The sequence below is a fragment of the Staurois parvus genome, unplaced genomic scaffold, assembly GCF_062004578.1.
Source record: "Staurois parvus isolate SC_StPar_1 unplaced genomic scaffold, SC_StPar_1.0 ptg000460l, whole genome shotgun sequence".
NCBI lineage: Eukaryota > Metazoa > Chordata > Amphibia > Anura > Ranidae > Staurois > Staurois parvus.
This window is the reverse complement of record NW_028318256.1, coordinates 228,605-248,133: the sequence shown is the minus strand read 5'-3', so window position 1 is coordinate 248,133 and position 19,529 is coordinate 228,605. Positions and strand designations below refer to the sequence as shown.

Below are 19,529 nucleotides of genomic sequence, written 5' to 3'. Positions count from 1 at the left end.
AATGAAAAGAAGAAGAAGAAGAATGAAAAGAAGAATGAAAAGAAGAAGAAGAAGAATGAAAAGAAGAAGAATGAAAAGAAGAAGAAGAAGAATGAAAAGAAGAATGAGAAGAAGAATGAAAAGAAGAATGAAAAGAAGAATGAGAAGAATGAAAAGAAGAATGAAAAGAAGAAGAAGAAGAATGAAAAGAAGAAGAAGAAGAATGAAAAGAAGAATGAAAAGAAGAATGAGAAGAATGAAAAGAAGAATGAAAAGAAGAAGAAGAAGAATGAAAAGAAGAAAAAGAAGAATGAAAAGAAGAATGAAAAGAAGAAGAAGAAGAAGAATGAAAAGAAGAATGAAAAGAAGAAGAAGAAGAATGAAAAGAAGAACGAAAAGAAGAAGAATGAAAAGAAGAAGAAGAAGAATGAAAAGAAGAAGAAGAAGAATGAAAAGAAGAAGAAGAAGAATAATGAAAAGAAGAATGAAAAGAAGAAGAAGAAGAATGAAAAGAAGAAGAAGAAGAATGAAAAGAAGAATGAAAAGAAGAAGAATGAAAAGAAGAAGAATGAAAAGAAGAAGAATTAAAGTACAGCAAAAAGTGTATCTGCAGAGAGCTCCGCTATTTCTGACAGTTCTCTGACAGTTCCTTCACATTTACAGCGGTTGAAACATTGTATCTATTTATTTCCGAATAAAAACATTTGTATCCTAAATGGAAACAAATAGATACAATGTTTCAACCGCTGTAAATGAACTGTCAGAACTGTCAGAAATAGCGGAGCTCTCTGCAGTGACACTTTTGCCGGCTGATCGGGAAAAATTCGATTCGTGCACCCGAAGTTTGCTAAAATTCGGATTCGATGCGAATCAAATTTTTCCTGATATTCGAAACGAATTCCACTTCGCCAGGTTCGATTCGCTCATCTCTAAAAATAATGCCTTGGTTTACTAATTTTTTTTCACAACACGAATGGATTAATTGGTTTTCAATGTATTTACAATTCTTTTTTTAATCATGTTCCTGTACAATACTATGTCTTTAAATTGCACTTTATAAGGAGTTTTTTTAACAGATAAGACTTTTTTTTACTGACCTCCAGAACGGATTAATTGGTTTTCAATGCATTCACAAATTCATTTTTAATTATGTCCCTGTACAGTATTTTTGCCTTTAACCATTTCAATACCGGGCAATTTTACACCTTCCTGCCCAGGCCATTTTTCATGTTTCAGCGCTCTCACACTTTGAATGACAATTGCGTGGTCATACAACACTGTACCCAAACTAAAATGTTATCATTTTCTTCACACAACTAGAGCTTATTTTTTGCTAAATTAACAAAAAAAGGCCAAAAATTTTGAAAAACAACAAGTTTTTCTTTGTTTCTGTTATAAAAGTTTACAAATAAATAATTGTTCTTCATAAATTTAGGCAGAGATGTATTCTGCTACATGTCTTTGGTGAAAATAACCCAAATTAGGATGTATTATTTAGTTTGTAGGAAAGTTATAGAGTTCACAAACTATGGTATAGATCTGAAAATTGATCAATCCTGAAGTACTGACAGCCAATCTAATTTCTTGAGGTCCAAGAATGTCAGAATAGTACAGATATCCCCAAATGACCCCTTTTTGCAGAGTAGACAGTCCGACGTACTTCATAAGAGGAATGGTGAGTTTTTTAAAGTTGTATTTTTTTTGTCATAATTTTTCGGAAAATGAAAAAATTAAAAAAATTATTTTCACTATTTGTTTTTTACATACTGTCACCAGTGCAGTACAGCATCATCATATAACTGGCATGGCAGTGAACGGGGACACTGACTGGTGACAGTATGAAAAAAAAAAATATATATATATTTTTTTTTATTTTTTTTATTTTTTTATTATTTTTAATTTTTTATAACATTTTTTAAAATTTTTGTAAGATTTGTTTTCATATTTTACTATGCCCAAAGTAGTACAATGTTACCATAGTAACATTGTACTACTTTGGGGAAGTGATCAGTATTTTTTTTTTTTTTTTTTACACAATTTGCTTATAGCAAAGAATTACTTTGCTTTAAGCAAGCATTTACCTGAATGAAATCGATTCATTCAGGTTTTTTTTTTTTTGTGCTTAGCTGGGATTTGGCCACAGCTAATCACATGACATGTGCATGTGACCTGCTGTGACCATTCACAGCTAGGCAATAGTATACAATGGATGGCATGAATGAAGCCATCCATTGTATACAACTGTTATGTGACCTGCTGTGATTGGTCACAGCAGGTCACATGGTACCGGCAACGGGGGCCGGTACTCAGATCTGTCATCGGCCGTGTCCGAGGTATAGGGCCGGTGACAGATTGCGCCGCTGCATGGCTCCGCAACCGCGCAAACTGCGCATGTGCGGGAGCACGCCAAATGGCGTGCACCCGGAAAGCTGAAGCATTTTTGCGCCCGCCAAACGGCTATAGGCCGGGTGGCTAATGGTTAAAGTTCACTTTAAAAAGAGTTTTGAACATATAAAAAACTTTTTTTTTACTTTTTTCTGACCTTTGGAACAGATTAATAGGTTTTCAATGCATTCGTATGGGAAACCGTGTTTCGGTTTACGAATTTTTCGCAATGCGAAAAATCCTGCAGAACGCATTAAATTCGTAAACAGAGGTACACCTGTATAATCATAGGCATATAAATATTATGCTATAAGAACATTCTCCTGTCACACTTGGCATACACTTTTGTACCTTGTCAATTGTTACATTTTTTTCAATGTGATTTAGACATACAGGGGAATTCACTAGCTGCACCACTTTTCTGGGGTTAATAGCCATTGTTAATGCATTGTGCTAAATTCAATAACCATTTGCCCCACATTTCTTCCTAGCTGCAAGCCATGCGCCAAGTTCAGCTAGTTCTTATTTGAGACACATTTCCATTTTGTAGCATTGATTTCTCCAAATTCAAAATAAAATATTTACAGTATGTCTCTTGTGAAACTGGAGATATTTAAGAGCAACACTCTTTTGACGTACAGAGAGATTGAGGACAGGATGGACCCACAAAGCTGTGTACACATTTAAAGGTCTGGTGAAAAAAAAAAAAGATTTAACAGATTAGGACATGGTCTAGTCTACTGCGTGTCAGTCAATATCAGTGTCAGTTAGTGGAAGTGTTATTGATAGTGTCAATATTTATTTAATGTTTTAATTAGTCATTTTGTTAGTGTCACTTCAATACTGGACACTTTCACCCCCTTCCTGCCCAGGCCAATTTTCAGATTTCAGATTTCAGCGTTGTTACATTTTGAATGCTAATTCTTCAGTCATGCAACCCTGTACCTGAATTAAATGTTTGTCATTTTTTAACAGATAGAGCTTTATTTTGGTAATATTTAATCATCACTGGGTTTTTTATATATTTTTTTTGCTCTATAAACAAAAAAAATCAAAAATTTTGAAAAAAAAGCACATTTTTTTTCATTTCTGTTCTAACATTTTGCGAATATTAAATTGTTCTTCATAAATTTAGGACCAAATATATTCTGCTACAGTTTTTTGGTAAAAGTAACCCAAATCAGTGTATATTATTCAGTCCATGTGAAAATTATAGAGTCTACAAACTATGTTATATATTTGAAAATTGATCAGTCCTGGTGTACTGATTAAAAAAATACATTAAAAAAACTGGTCACCGTCCCAGGTCTATAACTGGCTTTTTCAGCAGTGAACACCGACGGGCATTGCATGAGAAATATAAATAGGACTACCCTGTTCAACTTGGCAGCCAACTAACCAACAACATTGGTCAGCAACCCCAGTCTAAAAATGGCTTTTATCAGCAAGGAACATGGATAGGTATCACTTATCACAAAAGGCGATAAGAAAGCCAGTTCAATCTGCCAGCCAGTTAGCCAACAACTAAAAACCAAATTAACCTGTCTAACAAAATGCGAAACTTTCTCACTGCCCCTGAGATACTTTTGTTAACCAGTTCCCGACTGCACCATAGCCAAAAGATGGCTACAGTGTGGTTGGCTATTTCTGGGAGGGTGTCCATGGATATCCTCCCAGAACCACACCACTGCGTGCAATCTGTGATCGCTGTGTCCGAAGGACACAGCTGATCACATGACTAAGGAACAGGGCAATCACAGCCGCTTTTACCATGTGACCAGCTGAGTCCAATCACAGCTGATCACTGGGTAAATAGGAAATGCCGATTATCGGCAGTCCTCTGCTCATGCTGAGAGCGTGTGAGGAGAGGAGAGCCGGAAAGCAGCATTTCACAGGGGAACATCTACACTGATCATCAGGGTACTTATCATCAGTGTCCTGGTGATCAGTGTAGCTCCATCAGTGTGGCCAATAGTGCCCATCTGTGCTGGCAATCAGTGCCCATCAGTGCTGGCAATCAGTGCCCATCAGTTGAATCAGTGCCACCTATCAGTACCTATCAGTGCTGCCCATCAGTGCCTCCTAACAGTACCCATCAGTGCCACCTAACAGTGCTCATCAGTGCCACCTATCAATTCCCATCAGTGCTGCCTAACAGTGCCCATCAGTGCCACCTATCAATGCCCATCAATGCCCATCAGTGCAGCCTAACAGTGCTCATCAGTGCTAGCTATCAGTGCCCATCAGTGCAGTCTAACAGTGCCCATCAGTGCTGCCTGTCAGCCTGTCAGTGCTGCCTAACAGTGCCCATCAGTACCGCCTAAAAAAGTTTTTTTTTTCAATTTATTTTGTCTTTTTTAGTGTGTTTAGCAAGCAATAAAAACCCCAGTGGTGATTAAATACCACCAAAAGAAAGCTCTATTTGTCTAACAAAAGAATGACAAAAATTTAGTTTGGGTACAGTGTTGTATGACTGTGGAATTGTCATTCAAAGTATGAGAGCGCTAAAAGCTGAAAATTGTTCAGGGCAGGAAGGGGGTAAAAGTGCCTGGTAGACATGTGGTTCATTCCGGCTGTTCCAGTCTTTGTGAATTTCAGAGATTTTATACCTAACAAAATGTATACTATAGCCTCAAAATCTATACTTTAATCCCTGTAAAGAATCCCAAACCACATTAAACATTTTTATTTAAAATGGTTATGACAAGAATAACTCAAATGTGTAATATTAAATCCCATTACAAGAATGGGGTTGATTTAGTGAAAGCAAATAGGCTGTTTACTTTGTAAGGGATGTTGCACTTTGCAAGGAAGATTTTAGCTTAGGTGTTGAAATTTCACCATTTAAGGAGATGATTGTAGCCGTATTAGTACACTTGTGACAGAAATAATTGAGTACCACCCCTGATCCTTTTTTTTTATTTGCACGAACACACAATTTTTCAGGACAAGCTTTTGGGTTTTACCCCCTTCTTCATGTACTTCAAGTACTGCTTGGGCTTTCAAGATGAGGGAACACCCCAAAAGCTTGTCCTGAAAAATTGGATGATAGCACAAATAAAAAAAGTATCATGGACAGTACTCAATTGTTTCTGTCACCTTGTAAAGAAAACTTGTGTGCAAGAAAATTAAAAAAAAACAGCATTTTTTTCTTGCACATGATTGGATTATGGGATTTAATGGCTATTCGCCTCATTCCATAGGTTCTGAGGGAAACTCCCTTGCAAAGTGAACAGTATTTTTGCTTGCAGTAAATCAATCCTAATGGGTCATAGTTTGCTGCACACAAATACATAATTAAACGTAGAACAGAATTAGTAAAGGAAATGGATATTTTGTGTTTGGTTTAGTAAAGAGTCACAATTAATTACATGCTAAGCCAAAATGCTTTCAGAATGTCACATCTAGCTAAATATACATGAAATAAAAAAAAAATAGTGGCTTCAGAAAAGTAAGAATTCAAATTAACAGGCTGACCACCTGTTGCATGAGAAACCTTCTATGGACACATGGGCATTAATAATTAAATGGTGGCTAAAATGCCAGATTGGGTTTTTGAGGTTAATTAATTTATTCATACTTCTTCTTAAAAAAATGAGAAGACTGGAACACAGCAGATGCTGAAAAATATCAAGGTCATTGAGATCACAGGAGCGTGAGAAAAATGCCCCGCAGGCATAGTGCATTGCTTGTACATTTATGACGAAGCAAGACCACAGAACTTGTGTAACAATTCAGGCTTGGTGACTGTAATTATGCATAAACTAATTGCCAGGGATGGAAATTTCAAGAAATACAAGTCTCTTAGTGGTGAATTGAGGAAGCTAACTCAGTGTTGGCTAGGAAAAAAAAATGTTACTGCAATATTGCATGAGACTGTGCGTAATTAAAACAGGTGTGACATAGATTGCTTGCTCTGTATGAATGATTTCATCGTAGCATTTATATGAATAAGCTATGACATGCTTTTACTAAACTACCCTTTTTCCTGTAAGCAGGATGTAGAACACTTGGAAACCCTATAACCCCATGAACACCAAAAACAGTTACAGTAAAATCACTTTTTTTTCTTGATACATTCTGTTCCTGCTATCAATTATAGAAAACAAGAAATAATTTGTAAAATGTAAACATAACAGCCATTGTTAGTACACTAGGATCCTAAGAGGTAGTATTGCAGCATTTTTTTAAACCTTTGATATACAAAAGTTGTAAAGGGGTACAAGTCCCCTTTACAGGCCATTCGCGTTTGAAGAATTGCTGCGCGAGTACTATGTGACATAAAAAATTGTAACACCCACCATTTTATTCACTAGGGAGCCTGCTTTAAAAAAATATAATGTTTTGGGGTTTAAAGTAATTTCCTAGCAAAAAATACCGATTTTTTCATGTGAACAAAAAGTGTCAGAAAAGGCTTGGTCTTCAGGTGGTTAGAAGAGTGAGTGATGTGTGGCATAAACTTCTAATGCTGGGCATAAAATGCCCCCACCCCCAAAAACGACCCCTTTTTGGAAAGTAGACACCCTAAACTATTTGCTGAGAGGCATGTTGAGTCAATAGAAGAATTTATTTTTTTACCACAAGTTTTTTGGAAAATGACAAAAAACTTTTTTTTTTTTACACAAACTTGTCACTCAAATGATTTATTGCTCACACAAGCCATGAGTATATGTGGAATTGCTCCTCAAAATACATTGTGCTACTTCTACCGAGTATGAGGGTACCACATGTGAGAGACATTTTGGCAGTCTAGCCAAGGACAGGACTCCAAAAACCAATAAGCAGCTTCAGGCTTTTAAATGGCTTTATTTCCTCATTACACTTCCTCACTACCTTTCACAGTTTGAGACCCTGAAATGCCAGGACAGCACCAAACTCCCCCAAATGACCACTTTTTGGAAAGTAGACACCCCCAGGAATTTGATAAGAAGCATGCTGAGTATTTTGCAGATCTAATTTGTTGCCACAAGTTTTTGGAAAATTAAGAATGAAAACAAAAACATATTTTTTCTTTTTTTTATTATATCTCAAAACCTTGTGAGAAAAAAATGAGATCTGCAAAATACTCACCATGCCTCTTTTTAAATTCCGTGGGGTGTCTACTTTCCAAAAAGGGGTAATTTGGTGAGGTGTATTGCTATCCTTGCATTTCAGGGCCTCTGAAACTGTGATAGGTAGTGAGGAAGTGAAATGAGGAAGTTTCGCACCTTCAGGCTTTCAAAGTGGTCATTGGATTTCAGGCTCCTGTATGTGTCTAGGCTCCCAAAAAGTCTCACACATGTGGTGATCTCCTAGATTGTAAGCTCGAAAGAGTAGGGCCCTCGAACCCCTCGTGTGCTGTTTGTAGTTGCTGTAATGTTTCATGTATTGTCCCCCCCCCTCTATTGTACAGCGCTAAGCAAACCCTTTGGCGCTATATAAACTCGATGTAATGTAATGTAATGTATCCCCATACTTGTTAGAAGTAGCTGAATGTATTTTGTGGTGTAATTCCACATATACCCATGGCTTGTGTGAGAAATATATAATTTAAATGACAACTTTGTGTAAAAAAAAAAAAATGTTTTTGTAATTTTCCAAAAACTGAAAATTTTTTTTTACGGAGGTCTGGCTGGGCTGATTTCATGTTTGATGGCAATTTTAAAGATGAAGATATATGTAAGCACATAAATAAAGTATATTCTGTTTAAGTTTTTACGGAATTACACTATTGTGGTTTCATTTATGGTGGGCATCGTTTCGAGACTGATGTGGAGAGGAGTATAATACTGTGGCTGTGAAGATCCCTCTGGAGGAACTTATTATATATCAGTACCCTGCCTGGAGGATTACCAAGCTTGTGTTTATATATTTTTTTGGTAAGGGTATCTATTTTGCACACTCTAGAAGTGGACACTTTTTTCACAGTTTTTTATCACTAGATTGTTTCACGGGCACGTGTTTACACAGCTATTCACTTTACCATATAGTGATCACGAGTGTTTTTGTGTGAATCACATGCGTTATGGAATGAATACTTCAAGTTGTTAAGGATAATACACTATGTGTGTTTTCCTTTCTTTTTTTTGAGGTTTTTTTGGTTTCAGAAATTCCTTTAGAGGCTGTCTTCACCTGGAGGTTGATTTTGAGATTTTGAATGACTGATATTTTGAAGGACTAATTTATTATTTTGGGACTTATGTGTTTTTTGTTTTTGTTTTGAGCACTTTTTATATTTGTATTTATACTTGGGATACTAAGCATATTTCATAAGATTTTGGAAAGTAAGGAGTACTAATCTCACCACACCATTTAATCTGACCATAACTGATGTGATTGGGTGCATACCAGTTTCAGGATTCGACCAAAGCTTGAAAGTTGACAAATTTGCTTTGGTAGAATTCTTTGAGTTTACAGGACTGTTTTGGATTCTATTTTCCTTTGTAGGTTCTAAATTTCTGGCTGTTATTAGCTGTGAATGTTGAATAGTTGTAGTTTACTATCCACCATCCATATGTGAGATTTGTACTTGAGTTCAGTGGCATTGCTGCTTGAATCTTAGGTTGTGCCCTACCTAATATATAGTCATGCATAAATACAACTAATGTTACTTGTTCCATAAAGGCATAACCAGAAACCATATGACCCCCATAACAAACTTTAAATGGGGTTCCACTTAAACGTACGTGATACATCTTATTTACCCTTTGCTATTATTACTGGCAGATGATGGACAGCCTACAATGCACCTCCCAAGGATCCCATTTATAATACCTCTCACCACTGTAATTTAACACTTACAACTTATAACTATGTATAATAGTATGGATAAGTCATTTTATGGTCTGTAGGTGCAAATAGGGTTGATGGAGAGGCTTCTCTTCTGCTGTCAGCTAGAACTAGAATTTTTTTGGGGGGGAAGTTCTGAATAATCTTTTATGGTGAGAAGAGACAATTATTTAAGAGAACATTTATTGAAAAGGGATTTGTTATAATTCATTTTCAAACATGTATGTGTGGCCCAGCTCTAATAATATTGTGCCCCTTAGATTTACTTTATTTGCAGGTACATCATTTTATATGCATTTCTAGTATTTGTTTCAGCATAGCTATTATAATTGTTTAAATTACTATTCTACTTATATTCTGCAGTTTTAAATAAAGGGTAAAATGACATAGTCTTAGAAAGATTGATCTCGTCTGTGCCCCTCTGCAGTAGACCAGTAGGCCTACAGTTAAAAAAAACCTTAGACATACATGTATATGATATTTAATTATTTCTGTCTTGGTAACATATATTTCCCAATTGAAACAGGGTCTATGAATGGAGAGCGGTTTCAGCTCTATGTATAGCTGGCTGTTGGAAAAGCAGCCAATCAGATCAATCTGTTTCTGATCAGCTGCATTGAAGGTCAGAGGAGAGATTTGTGGTCTAATAAACCCCAGATTTCTCCATAAGGAAGACCTGTCACCAGTATCAAGACAAGTTAGTCTAGCGCCCAGGGCAAGGATATAGACTTGTGCCCCCTTCCTAATTCATGTCATAGAACAGATTACCACCTTGTGCCCTTTCTTTGACCCCTAGCTCCAAATGTCCATGGTGGACACTGCCCCTGCATGGCTAGTAGGTACTTGCATATGTATGGTGTGTGTGACAGCAGTAGCTATCAGAGCATATGTGAAAATGTGGCCCCTGGTTGCTAGCAGGGGCGGACTGACAACTCATGGGGCCCCCAGGAAATAGGGGATCATGGGGCCCCTGTGTCCTTGCCCAAACTCAAAAAAGCCTATGAAAAAGGTACCAGGGGCATCTCATGGGGCCCCCTACTGATCCCGGGCCTTCGGACAGTGCCTGAGTTTCCAAATGGTCAGTCCGCCTCTGGTTGCTAGCCACTGATTTGGAGCTCTCGTGTGGTGAGGCAGTGACCTCCCCTACCACTGCACCCTGGGCAGCTACCCCTCCTACCCACCCCTTGTCCTGGCCCTGCCTGTCATAGCCTATGATGTCACAAGGACTGTTGTTCATTCCTTGTGGTAGCATTAAAGTTAATACAAAAAAAAAGACAGTGTAAAAAAGTTTTAAATAAAATAAATAATACATTAAAAACAAAAATTGAAAGCGCCCTCGTCTCCTCCATTCTTATGTGCAAGTGCGAACACATATATATATGTCCCGCACGCATACTTAACTCATCATGAACATCAGAGTGAGAGCAATTCTAGCACCAGACCTTGTGTGTAACTTTAAACTGTTAACCTGTAAAGGTGTTTAAAGAATCGTAGATTTTTAAGTACCGTAGTTTGGTGCCATTTCACGGGCATATGCAATTTTAAAGCAAGACATGTTAGGTCTCAATTGATGCAGCATAACATCATCTTTTATATCGTACCAAACAACTGGGCATTATATTGTGTTTGTGTGCAACAAAATTTATTAAAATGTATTATTTCCAGATAAATAGTGTTTGAAAAATAATTGCGCAAATAAAAAACCATCCATCATTTTATTGTTTAAGGCCTCTGTTAATATATATATATATAATGCTTGGGGGTTCTAAGTAATTTTCTAGCAAAAAAATGTAGAATTTTAAATTTACGTGTGAAGTGTCAGAATTGGCCCGGCAGGCAGGGGCATATTTACCACAAGGAAAACAAGGCATTTGCCTAGGGCGGCAGCACCGCCCCCTGGAAGAAGGGACATTTGCGGCATGGGGACCAGGTGGGATCCGAGAAAGGCTGCGGGCTGCTTAATGGTGTATGCAGAGCCTGACTCTTGTTCCCAGGGATGTCCAGAGCTGTGAAGGTGTGTATCTTTCTTCCAGGGGGGGGATGTGTGTTAGTGAAAGACTCTCTGGGGGGGGGGGGTTTGTTGGTCAATGTCAGGCTCTGCCTAGAGCAGCACAAAACCTAAGTACACCACTGCCCATAGGCAAGTAGTTAATTTTGTTTCCATACTGAACATCAGATACACAAGGTCACAGAGAACTGTTAATTACATTTTAAAACATATATAATATACCTGTCAAAGGAAAGAACCTGTTTCTGTTTAGCCAGACCATTCAATCAGTATACATCCAGTAAAGGAATTGTACACACCTTTAAAAAAGAAAAACGATCCCTTTTGTATAATTTAGTACTTGCTGAAAAACAGCAAATAACTATTGACTCCCAACTTTGCAGAAACTGAGGCTATGTTTCACAATCATTTCCTCTTTTTACTACAAAATAGCTTTGCTATAGGCAAGGTATGACATCTAGGATCAAAATGACCACAAAACACCGCACAACATAACTAGCGGTCCTTGACCTTTTAATATCTCTAGTATCCTTTACACAGGAGCAAGTCACAATTTGATCTAATCTTGCTGAGCTGATGGCAAAACCGAAGTAAACAGAAAAGGAACACAACGTTTTATATTAGACCATGGGTTTTATAATGCAGCTTAAGCAAGATATTGCTAATCCATATTTAAAAGGTCACAGGTACAGTCTGACAGAACAAGAAGCAGGGCACCCAGTCTTCTTAACATTTTTCTCTAAGGACAACCTGTGCAAATTAAACACTAACTGTATTTTGCTAGCTTGGCTATTTAGCAGCTTCCACCTTGTTCTCTAGGCAAGCAATTTATTATTTTTTTAATGCTGCAGAAATAAGAAATACTTCTTACAACATATAAGATGCTCAAATTATTTGAGCACTAGGGATAATACAAAAAATTGTATTATATAGTTTTATACCGTAGGATCTCAAAGAATGTATTATTTAATCAGGTAAAATATATTAGTTTAATTAGTTCTGTGGCTAGTGCGGTTTTATATTGATAGATAAGAGGGTAGGTATGTGTATAACAGGTGAATATATAGAATTAGATTTTTCTGGTTGCCAGGGGATGTAGGATGGATGTGTAAAATGGCTTGTTGTGAGAATAGACTGCGACCAGTACTAGTCTGGAAAGTACCACATTGCATGCAATTACAGTGCATTTAAAGAGGTTGTAAAGTATTTTTGTTTTGTAACTAAAATAAAAAATATGTTATAAGTACGTCCTCTGTTCATGGGTATTGTACAGAGTGTCTCCAAACCTCCTTCTCTAGGGTCCCCAACCTGCAGTCTTGGCTCCTCCTCCTCGGTGCCTCCTCATTGGCTCCTCCACTTCTTCATGCTTCATCATTAAAAGCTGCTTCCTAAGGGGGTACATGTGCAAGCTCACTCCTGAGCCAGTTTGTGTGCATTCATTGACACACACCACATGGCTCGGCCCCTCCCCTTGCTTTTGCCTCACAAGCTACATCAGTAGTAGTCAACAGTTTGTGAGAGCAGAGACAGACTTGAGAAGACCTGCAGATGGGCACAGTGCTGGATCAATACAGGCAGGGCCGTGGATAAGGGGGTACCACCAGTCCTCCTGTACGGGTCCCAGGCCAGCAGGGGGGCCCAGGCAACTGGGTAAATTGTCTGTGGGCAGGAAGGATGAACGGGGAGATTACTGGAACCAATCCATTGTATGGCTCTCCCTTCAGCAGCTGAAAGCTGGGTTCTTCCCCCCCCCCCTTGACTTTTAGCTGCTGCAGAGAGATACATACAGGGGATCGGTTCCAGTAATTTACCAGCTCCCTCCATTCCTGAATGAACACAATGTTTATTTGTGGGGATGGGGGCCTGTTAGGTTGGCAGTATGGGGCCCTGTAGTTTTTGGGGGGGCCTGTCAGGTGGGCTGTAATGGGCCCCGTAGTTTCTAACAGCAGCCCTGAATACAGGGGTAGGGTAAATATCTATGGAGGTGGGATGAGTAACAGCAACTGGAAGTTTTGAGTGCATTAAGGTGAAAAAAACTTTTTGACTTTAAAACCACTTTAAGTATCTAATCTTGCTAGTTGGAGATATGCGGCAGGTCCATGTCCAAAGGATAAGTTCACCTTTATACAAAAAATAATAAATGCACATATTTTGCAGGTAAAAAAATGTGCATTTATTATTTTGTGTTGAAAGAGCCTGTAACGCATTGCACCAGCAATCAGCAAACCTGTAGATCTGTCAGTATATCTGCTTGCCCATACCGGATGTACCGGTACCAGATGTACCGTGGTAGTTCATTTAGATCTAGAAGCCAACAGCTGCTTAGACTATTGGGACTTGTAGTTTCTCATCCACAGAACACAGTGAATGAGTGGCGTAGCCGGGGGCGGAGCCCCGCACTGCCACACTTTTTGGTAAATTTGACAGCTAGCGAGGGGGGAGAAGATTCCCTGCTAGCTGTCAAAGTGAGGGAGCGGGGTGAGTGGGAGCCAGTCTGATCATAGGATGAATATGGGTGTAACATGTTATGAAAGATGAACTTTTCTTTTAACTTATCTAAATCCAGTCACTTTTATTCAGTTTTGGATAAAGTATAGGGTAATATTCTGTAAACACGGCCTAGACACTTGGTCATTGCTGATAAATATGTAGAAATAAGTTTTGGATTTAACACCTCAAAGACCAATGGGCTTTAGAAATCTACATTTAATGTGAAAACTAAAGGATTCAAATGGGGGAACATTTTCACTTATGCAGTAGATTTTATCTGTACAGCATTAAGGATGGTAAAGTGCTGATCCAAAACATGTAAGTGCAGGGTTTGCTACACACTGTTTCTAATATGTGCAATGAAATAAGCCGGAAAGAGAGCCGTGTAATTAAAATAGAAAATGACTCATTTATGGCATGCATAATCATTTTCAAACTCTTATTACAATAAGTTGTAATTATATAACTCTTGGTTTGAAGAAATCATGTACAGTAATTATATACAGACAAGCATGGGATTTAATTAGTGAGTCGTTTCCAAAGCCGAAATGGTCATACCAAGTTACAAATAAGGATAACAAACATTTATTTTAAAGCCATCTATACTGTATTACCATATGATAAAGACTGAAAATGTTGAAACATCTACTTTACTGCCTTTAGCAACTAATCCGCTATGGAATAGGCACATAAAGTGAATAATATTCCATAGGCAGATATTTTCAGAAGCTTTTCCACAGCATAGTCGCCACAAGAGGCAATGAATTGTGCTTGATTTGTGCACAATATGTGTGATGTTGCTATATGTGAATTATATAATCTAATGTATTGTCAAGACTAGGGATGGTGCAGTAGAATTTCATTATTGCAGACCAATGGCAAAAGCACTATTAGTGTTATAGTGTTACTAAACTCACAACACTAAAATCAGTCTGAATATACAGTAAAGCATGCTTGTTATACTTACTGTGGAACCTAGGAAGTTAATCATCTGCATTGTGTAAAAAGGCTGTTTGATCCTTTCTTCTCTGCCCCTCCTCTTGTTGAAATGACCACCTGATACAAACTGAATCTGTAGTCACATGCACATGCTCAGTTTGATGTGTATTGCTAGAGAGGTTTTTTTTTTTCCTTCGGAAAGTGCATGGCACAGGGCCAATAAGCACTGTCCAGGCAGAGGATCAGGGGTTTCACATCCTCCTAGAGCAGAAAGAAAACTCCTACAAGCTTTAACTAGTGCTCTGCTGAAGTTACAAGACTGCTCTAACTGCTGATGAGAAAAGGTATTTAGCGGTTTATATTTACTAAAATAATTGCATTTCCATGTTCTGTGTACTGTGGGAGACCAGATATAGTGAATGCAGGGTCCTGGGTTTAGTATCACTTTAATTTTTACTTGTGTGGCCCAGTCTGCAGCACTGACAGGAAAAGGATTCTGTGTCAGGCAGCAGAGGAGACATTTACCCAGACACAGCTGTGGGAGGGGACAGTTTTAAGCCCGCCCTCTACCCAATAGGAAGGCACACAAGTTATGGACTAAAAGGATTGTGGGAGGTGTAGTTCTGATAGACTGAGCTGGCCTGGTGAGTTGGAATTAGTAACCCCCAAACCCCACAAAGTACTGGGGAAAAGAGAAGTTGTTCCCTGCTATTTTCCTGGGCTGAGGAGAAGATGAGTATAGGCTGTTCTGAGAGGACTGAGTGCACATCAGGCTACTGACAGACTACTCACTCCGACCCCTGAGAGGGAGAGAGGCACAGTGACAGACAGTCTGGGACATCAGAAAGCACCATGGTTGCCACCTGAGACAGTGGGATGGATACAGCAGACACAGACTGGATGTGTTTCACCCAATATACTGAGGGAGATCACCTGATACCACAACTTGGTGACAGACTGCTGGCCAAAATCTACATTACAAAAGAGGAACAGTGTTGCTTTTGAGTATCACAGAGCCAGTGACTTTATCAGAGCTTAACGGGAGTTAGTGTCATCATCAGTGCTTAATCCTGAGCAATCCAATTTATCAGTTGGGCCCCAATAAGCTGACCAGCAGAAGAGAGTAAATTACAGACTGCTGAACTATTAGAGTGGCACAACTATTCTTAGTTAGGGTTTTCCCCAGTATAGGGTTTAGCAGAAGTTGCTCTTTACTGTTCATATTTTAGCAATATATTCCTTGCTATAATTTAACTTTGCTGTTTCATTGCTTTTGTTTCATATCTCTTTTGCTACTTGGGTAGTGATGGGTCAGACCCCCTGTGTTTGGTTCATGGTCAAACTTTGGAACCTAATGAACGTTCGACCACAAACTTCAAACTCAATGCAAATCCATGTGATTTGAACTTGTAAATTCAAAAGTGCCCATTTTGAAGACTTATATGCAAGTTATTGGCCATAAAAGGGGTATGGGGACTCGGGTACTGCCCTGAGGGACATGAATCAGTGAAACATTTTTTTTTTCAAAAAGTACCGTTTTTAAAGGGGAAGTAATTTTTCATTGCTTAAAGTAAAATGTAAAAATTAAAAATCCCTTTAAATATCACATATCATGTCTGGGGGGTCCCATTAAACTACCTGCAAAGTTGCACATCTGTACAATGTATAAAACCTGCTGGAGCAGGACTGACATAAAAAGAAGAAAAAAAAAAAAAACAGTGTGGGGTCCGCCCTTTAGGTCTGGCAAAAGGGTTAGGAGGGACCCCACAGAATGTTTTTTTAAAGTGCATTGGGTTTCCCCTAGAAGCCGTACCAGGCCCTTTAAGCCTGGTAAGACTTTTAAGGGGAAACCCACCCCCCAAAATTGGGAAAAAAGCATGGGGTCCCCCTAATGGGTCCTACCAGACCCTTGATCCAAGCACAGGCCTGGCAGGGCAGGAAAGGAGGGGCCATCAAGCAACCCCTCCTTGCGGCTTGCAGGACAAACATGCCCTAACTGGGACAAGTGTGCCCTGCCTGCAGAGGATGAACCATGTCCATAACCACCACTTTTCACTGTGGACACAGAGGCTGCTTGCCCTCTTGTAGTTTCCTGTGAGTGTCTGCCTCTCCTTGTTGGCCTTTTGGACATGATGGGGATTTTTTTCTGGGGATTTTTATAACTTTTTATTTTAGAGTGTGTGATGGGAATTTGGTGCTTGGGTGCAATACTTTTGTGTTTGATGCACTATAAACCATTTAGCGCCCCCCCTCCAAAAAAAAGGAAACCACTGCTGATGCAGAAAAAGGAACACCTGCGACACAGAAGGAGGAACACTAATGATGCAGCAACAAAACCTGATGCTGCAAAAATAAAAGTATATATATATTTATATGAATAAATATATATATATATATATATATATAACTGGGGACAATGGTGACACAGAAGTGCTGTAAAAGACACTGACACTTCTTTGACACCACTACACATCACCATCCTACACTACATTACACTACGTTATACCACTAACTCCACTAAACTCTGCAAACACACTACACAAGGCTGCTGTGTAAGCAGCCTTATATAGCGTGGGGCATGGACTTAGCTGTGAGTCATGATTAGCCAAAGTTACCGTGACTTTGGCTAATCATGGCTTTCACAGTGCATTGTGCTGTGATTGGCCAAAGCATTGCACCGGACCTGTGGTCAGATGCATTGCTTTGGCCAATCATGGCTCTCAAAATGCACTGTGAAAGCATAGGCACTGTGGGTGCTCAGCGGGCGATTAGTCACCTATAACGTTTGTGTGTTCGGCGAACACAAGAACAGCCAATGTTTGAGTCAAGCTTACGTTCGGCTCAAACATCAAGCTCAACACTACACCTGAGTCCTGCATATACTGTACATCTGCAATAAATATTCCCCTCCCAGCCAGGTGTTTCAGGGTATGTGGTGATATTTGTAGAGTCATGGGCACAGGAACAGGGGGCCCAATACATCCAGAGACTCCTACAAGGGGTAAGCTCTACACTCAAATTTTGCTGTCCAATATGCAGTGAGTAACGTTCATTACTAGGAAGCCTTAATTAAAGGGAATATGTTTGTTTGAGGGGTATAAATGGATTACAGGTATTTGAAATAGGGGTCATACTTTATGACTATAAGGGTTGGGATTCCCTTTGGTAATTCCATGTGAGGTGATTTACAGTCACCTGGGCAACTCTTCTAAATCATTTGATTTATTTGTTTTATTAAAACTACTTTGGGTTTAGTGTAGTAGGTCTTCCTTTTTCAGCCCGTAGAGCTGAATTGTATATCATATGTTTGTCTATGAGTAAGGCTATCAAAGGACAGCATGTACTCCCAGTCAAATGTTTGACTCAGGTATGTACAGTGTATGTACAGCTAAATTCTAACTCCTAAATCTTAATTAGGATCTGGTCCCTCTGCAGATGTTGCCTCAGATAGTCATCTACGCCCTTGGTTCAGAGGGCCAGGCAGTAGGATTTCCCCTGCAGCAAGCATATGTTTTTAAATGACAGTTTGTCATGACATTCTTACATGTCACAAGCAATGCTTTTACAATCACATACATTGCCAACTATTTTACCTTTTTACACTTCAAACTTTCTATTACAGAATTTATTCAGTGCATGTAGTATTTTAGTAATCTGTTTGTGATTTACTAGTATGTAATTATCTCACCTTTAGCGTTTTATGTGTAAGGTTCCTGTGCTTGTTAGACAAAAAGCAGTGTTATGATTAGAAATTTCATAATGAGTCATACTTCCTAGCCTACACATATACTTACATTACATGAATTCAGAGGAAAGGTATGGCAACAAAGGCTAATTAATAATTGTGTTAAATACATGAAAAAAATTAGAAACATAGACACATATTGAACACCATATGCATATGTCAATGTTCATTTACCATATCTTGCATGTTTTATTTTACTAATCTATTTTTCTATCCATCTTTTATCTTTTTTTTCTGAAACTATGCTTTGTTAATAAATCAATAGACTGACATGTTAGAGTATTATAATTGTCTCCTTGTACACAAATTACGCTTACTGTAATATAAAATGCTAAAAATGTTTCTCCACCTTTAATCTCTGACTCTCTCTTTTCTCTGCTATACAGCTGTTGTGATGGTCCTGAACAGTATGAGCATTGGCTGGAGCTCTCGAATTCAGGTTTTCTTGACCTTTTGCAAGCTTGCAGCAATTTTGATAATTATAATCCCTGGTGTTATGCAGTTAATTAAAGGTAAGGGCTAATATTTTTGTATCAGTTATTACGTGTATTATCTTGTGATAAAACCTGCTATATACTGTACATTTTATTTTTAACTTAATGAGGATTTTTATGGAAGTGCTTCCAGTCTTTCTGATCCTCTAATACAATAAAAAAGTGAGGGCCTTGTGGTACAAGCAGCCTTTGGATTGATATGATAATATCATCTGATAACCAAGATGTGATTGTTCCCTGTGCCATTAAAAGTCCAGTAAACAGACATGTTTGCAAAAAAAAAGAGCACATATTAGCTATCGGATATTATTCTTTTCTAAACAAGCATTACACTAAAGAGGCCCATACAGGGGCAGACTGACAACTCATGGGGCCCCCTGGGCAATAGGGGATCATGGGGCCCCTGTGTCCTTGCCCAAACTCAAGAAAGCCTATGAAAAAGGTACCAGGGGCATCTCATGGGGCCCCCTACTGACCTACTGGAAAGGATCAAACTGGACAGGAATAGATGGGTAAAATAGCTCTTTAGCAAGGAACTGGCATTTGTTTTTTTCTTTTTATATAACACAAGGTCAATTTAAACCCCTTAACACCCTTTACCACTGTGAGATTCAATAACAGTGGTCACATGATAAAGCAGCCACACTGCCTCTCTGGGCATTGAAGGATAAGTTCACCTATTGTAACATGATACATGTTACATCCATATTCAGGGTGTAAC

The 19,529-nt window shown here is 38.6% G+C and overlaps 1 protein-coding gene across 1 annotated transcript in view; it reads left to right on the top strand.

Annotated features, from left to right (window-relative positions):
- SLC7A11 (solute carrier family 7 member 11) overlaps nucleotides 1-19,529 on the top strand; it is a gene marked incomplete at its 3' end in the record, with an annotated part of 300,868 nt that overhangs the window by 78,004 nt on the left and 203,335 nt on the right. The window contains exon 4 of the mRNA XM_089688911.1: nucleotides 18,701-18,826. Coding sequence (XP_089545037.1) covers nucleotides 18,701-18,826 — 126 coding nt within the window. The remainder of the gene's footprint in view (nucleotides 1-18,700; nucleotides 18,827-19,529) is intronic.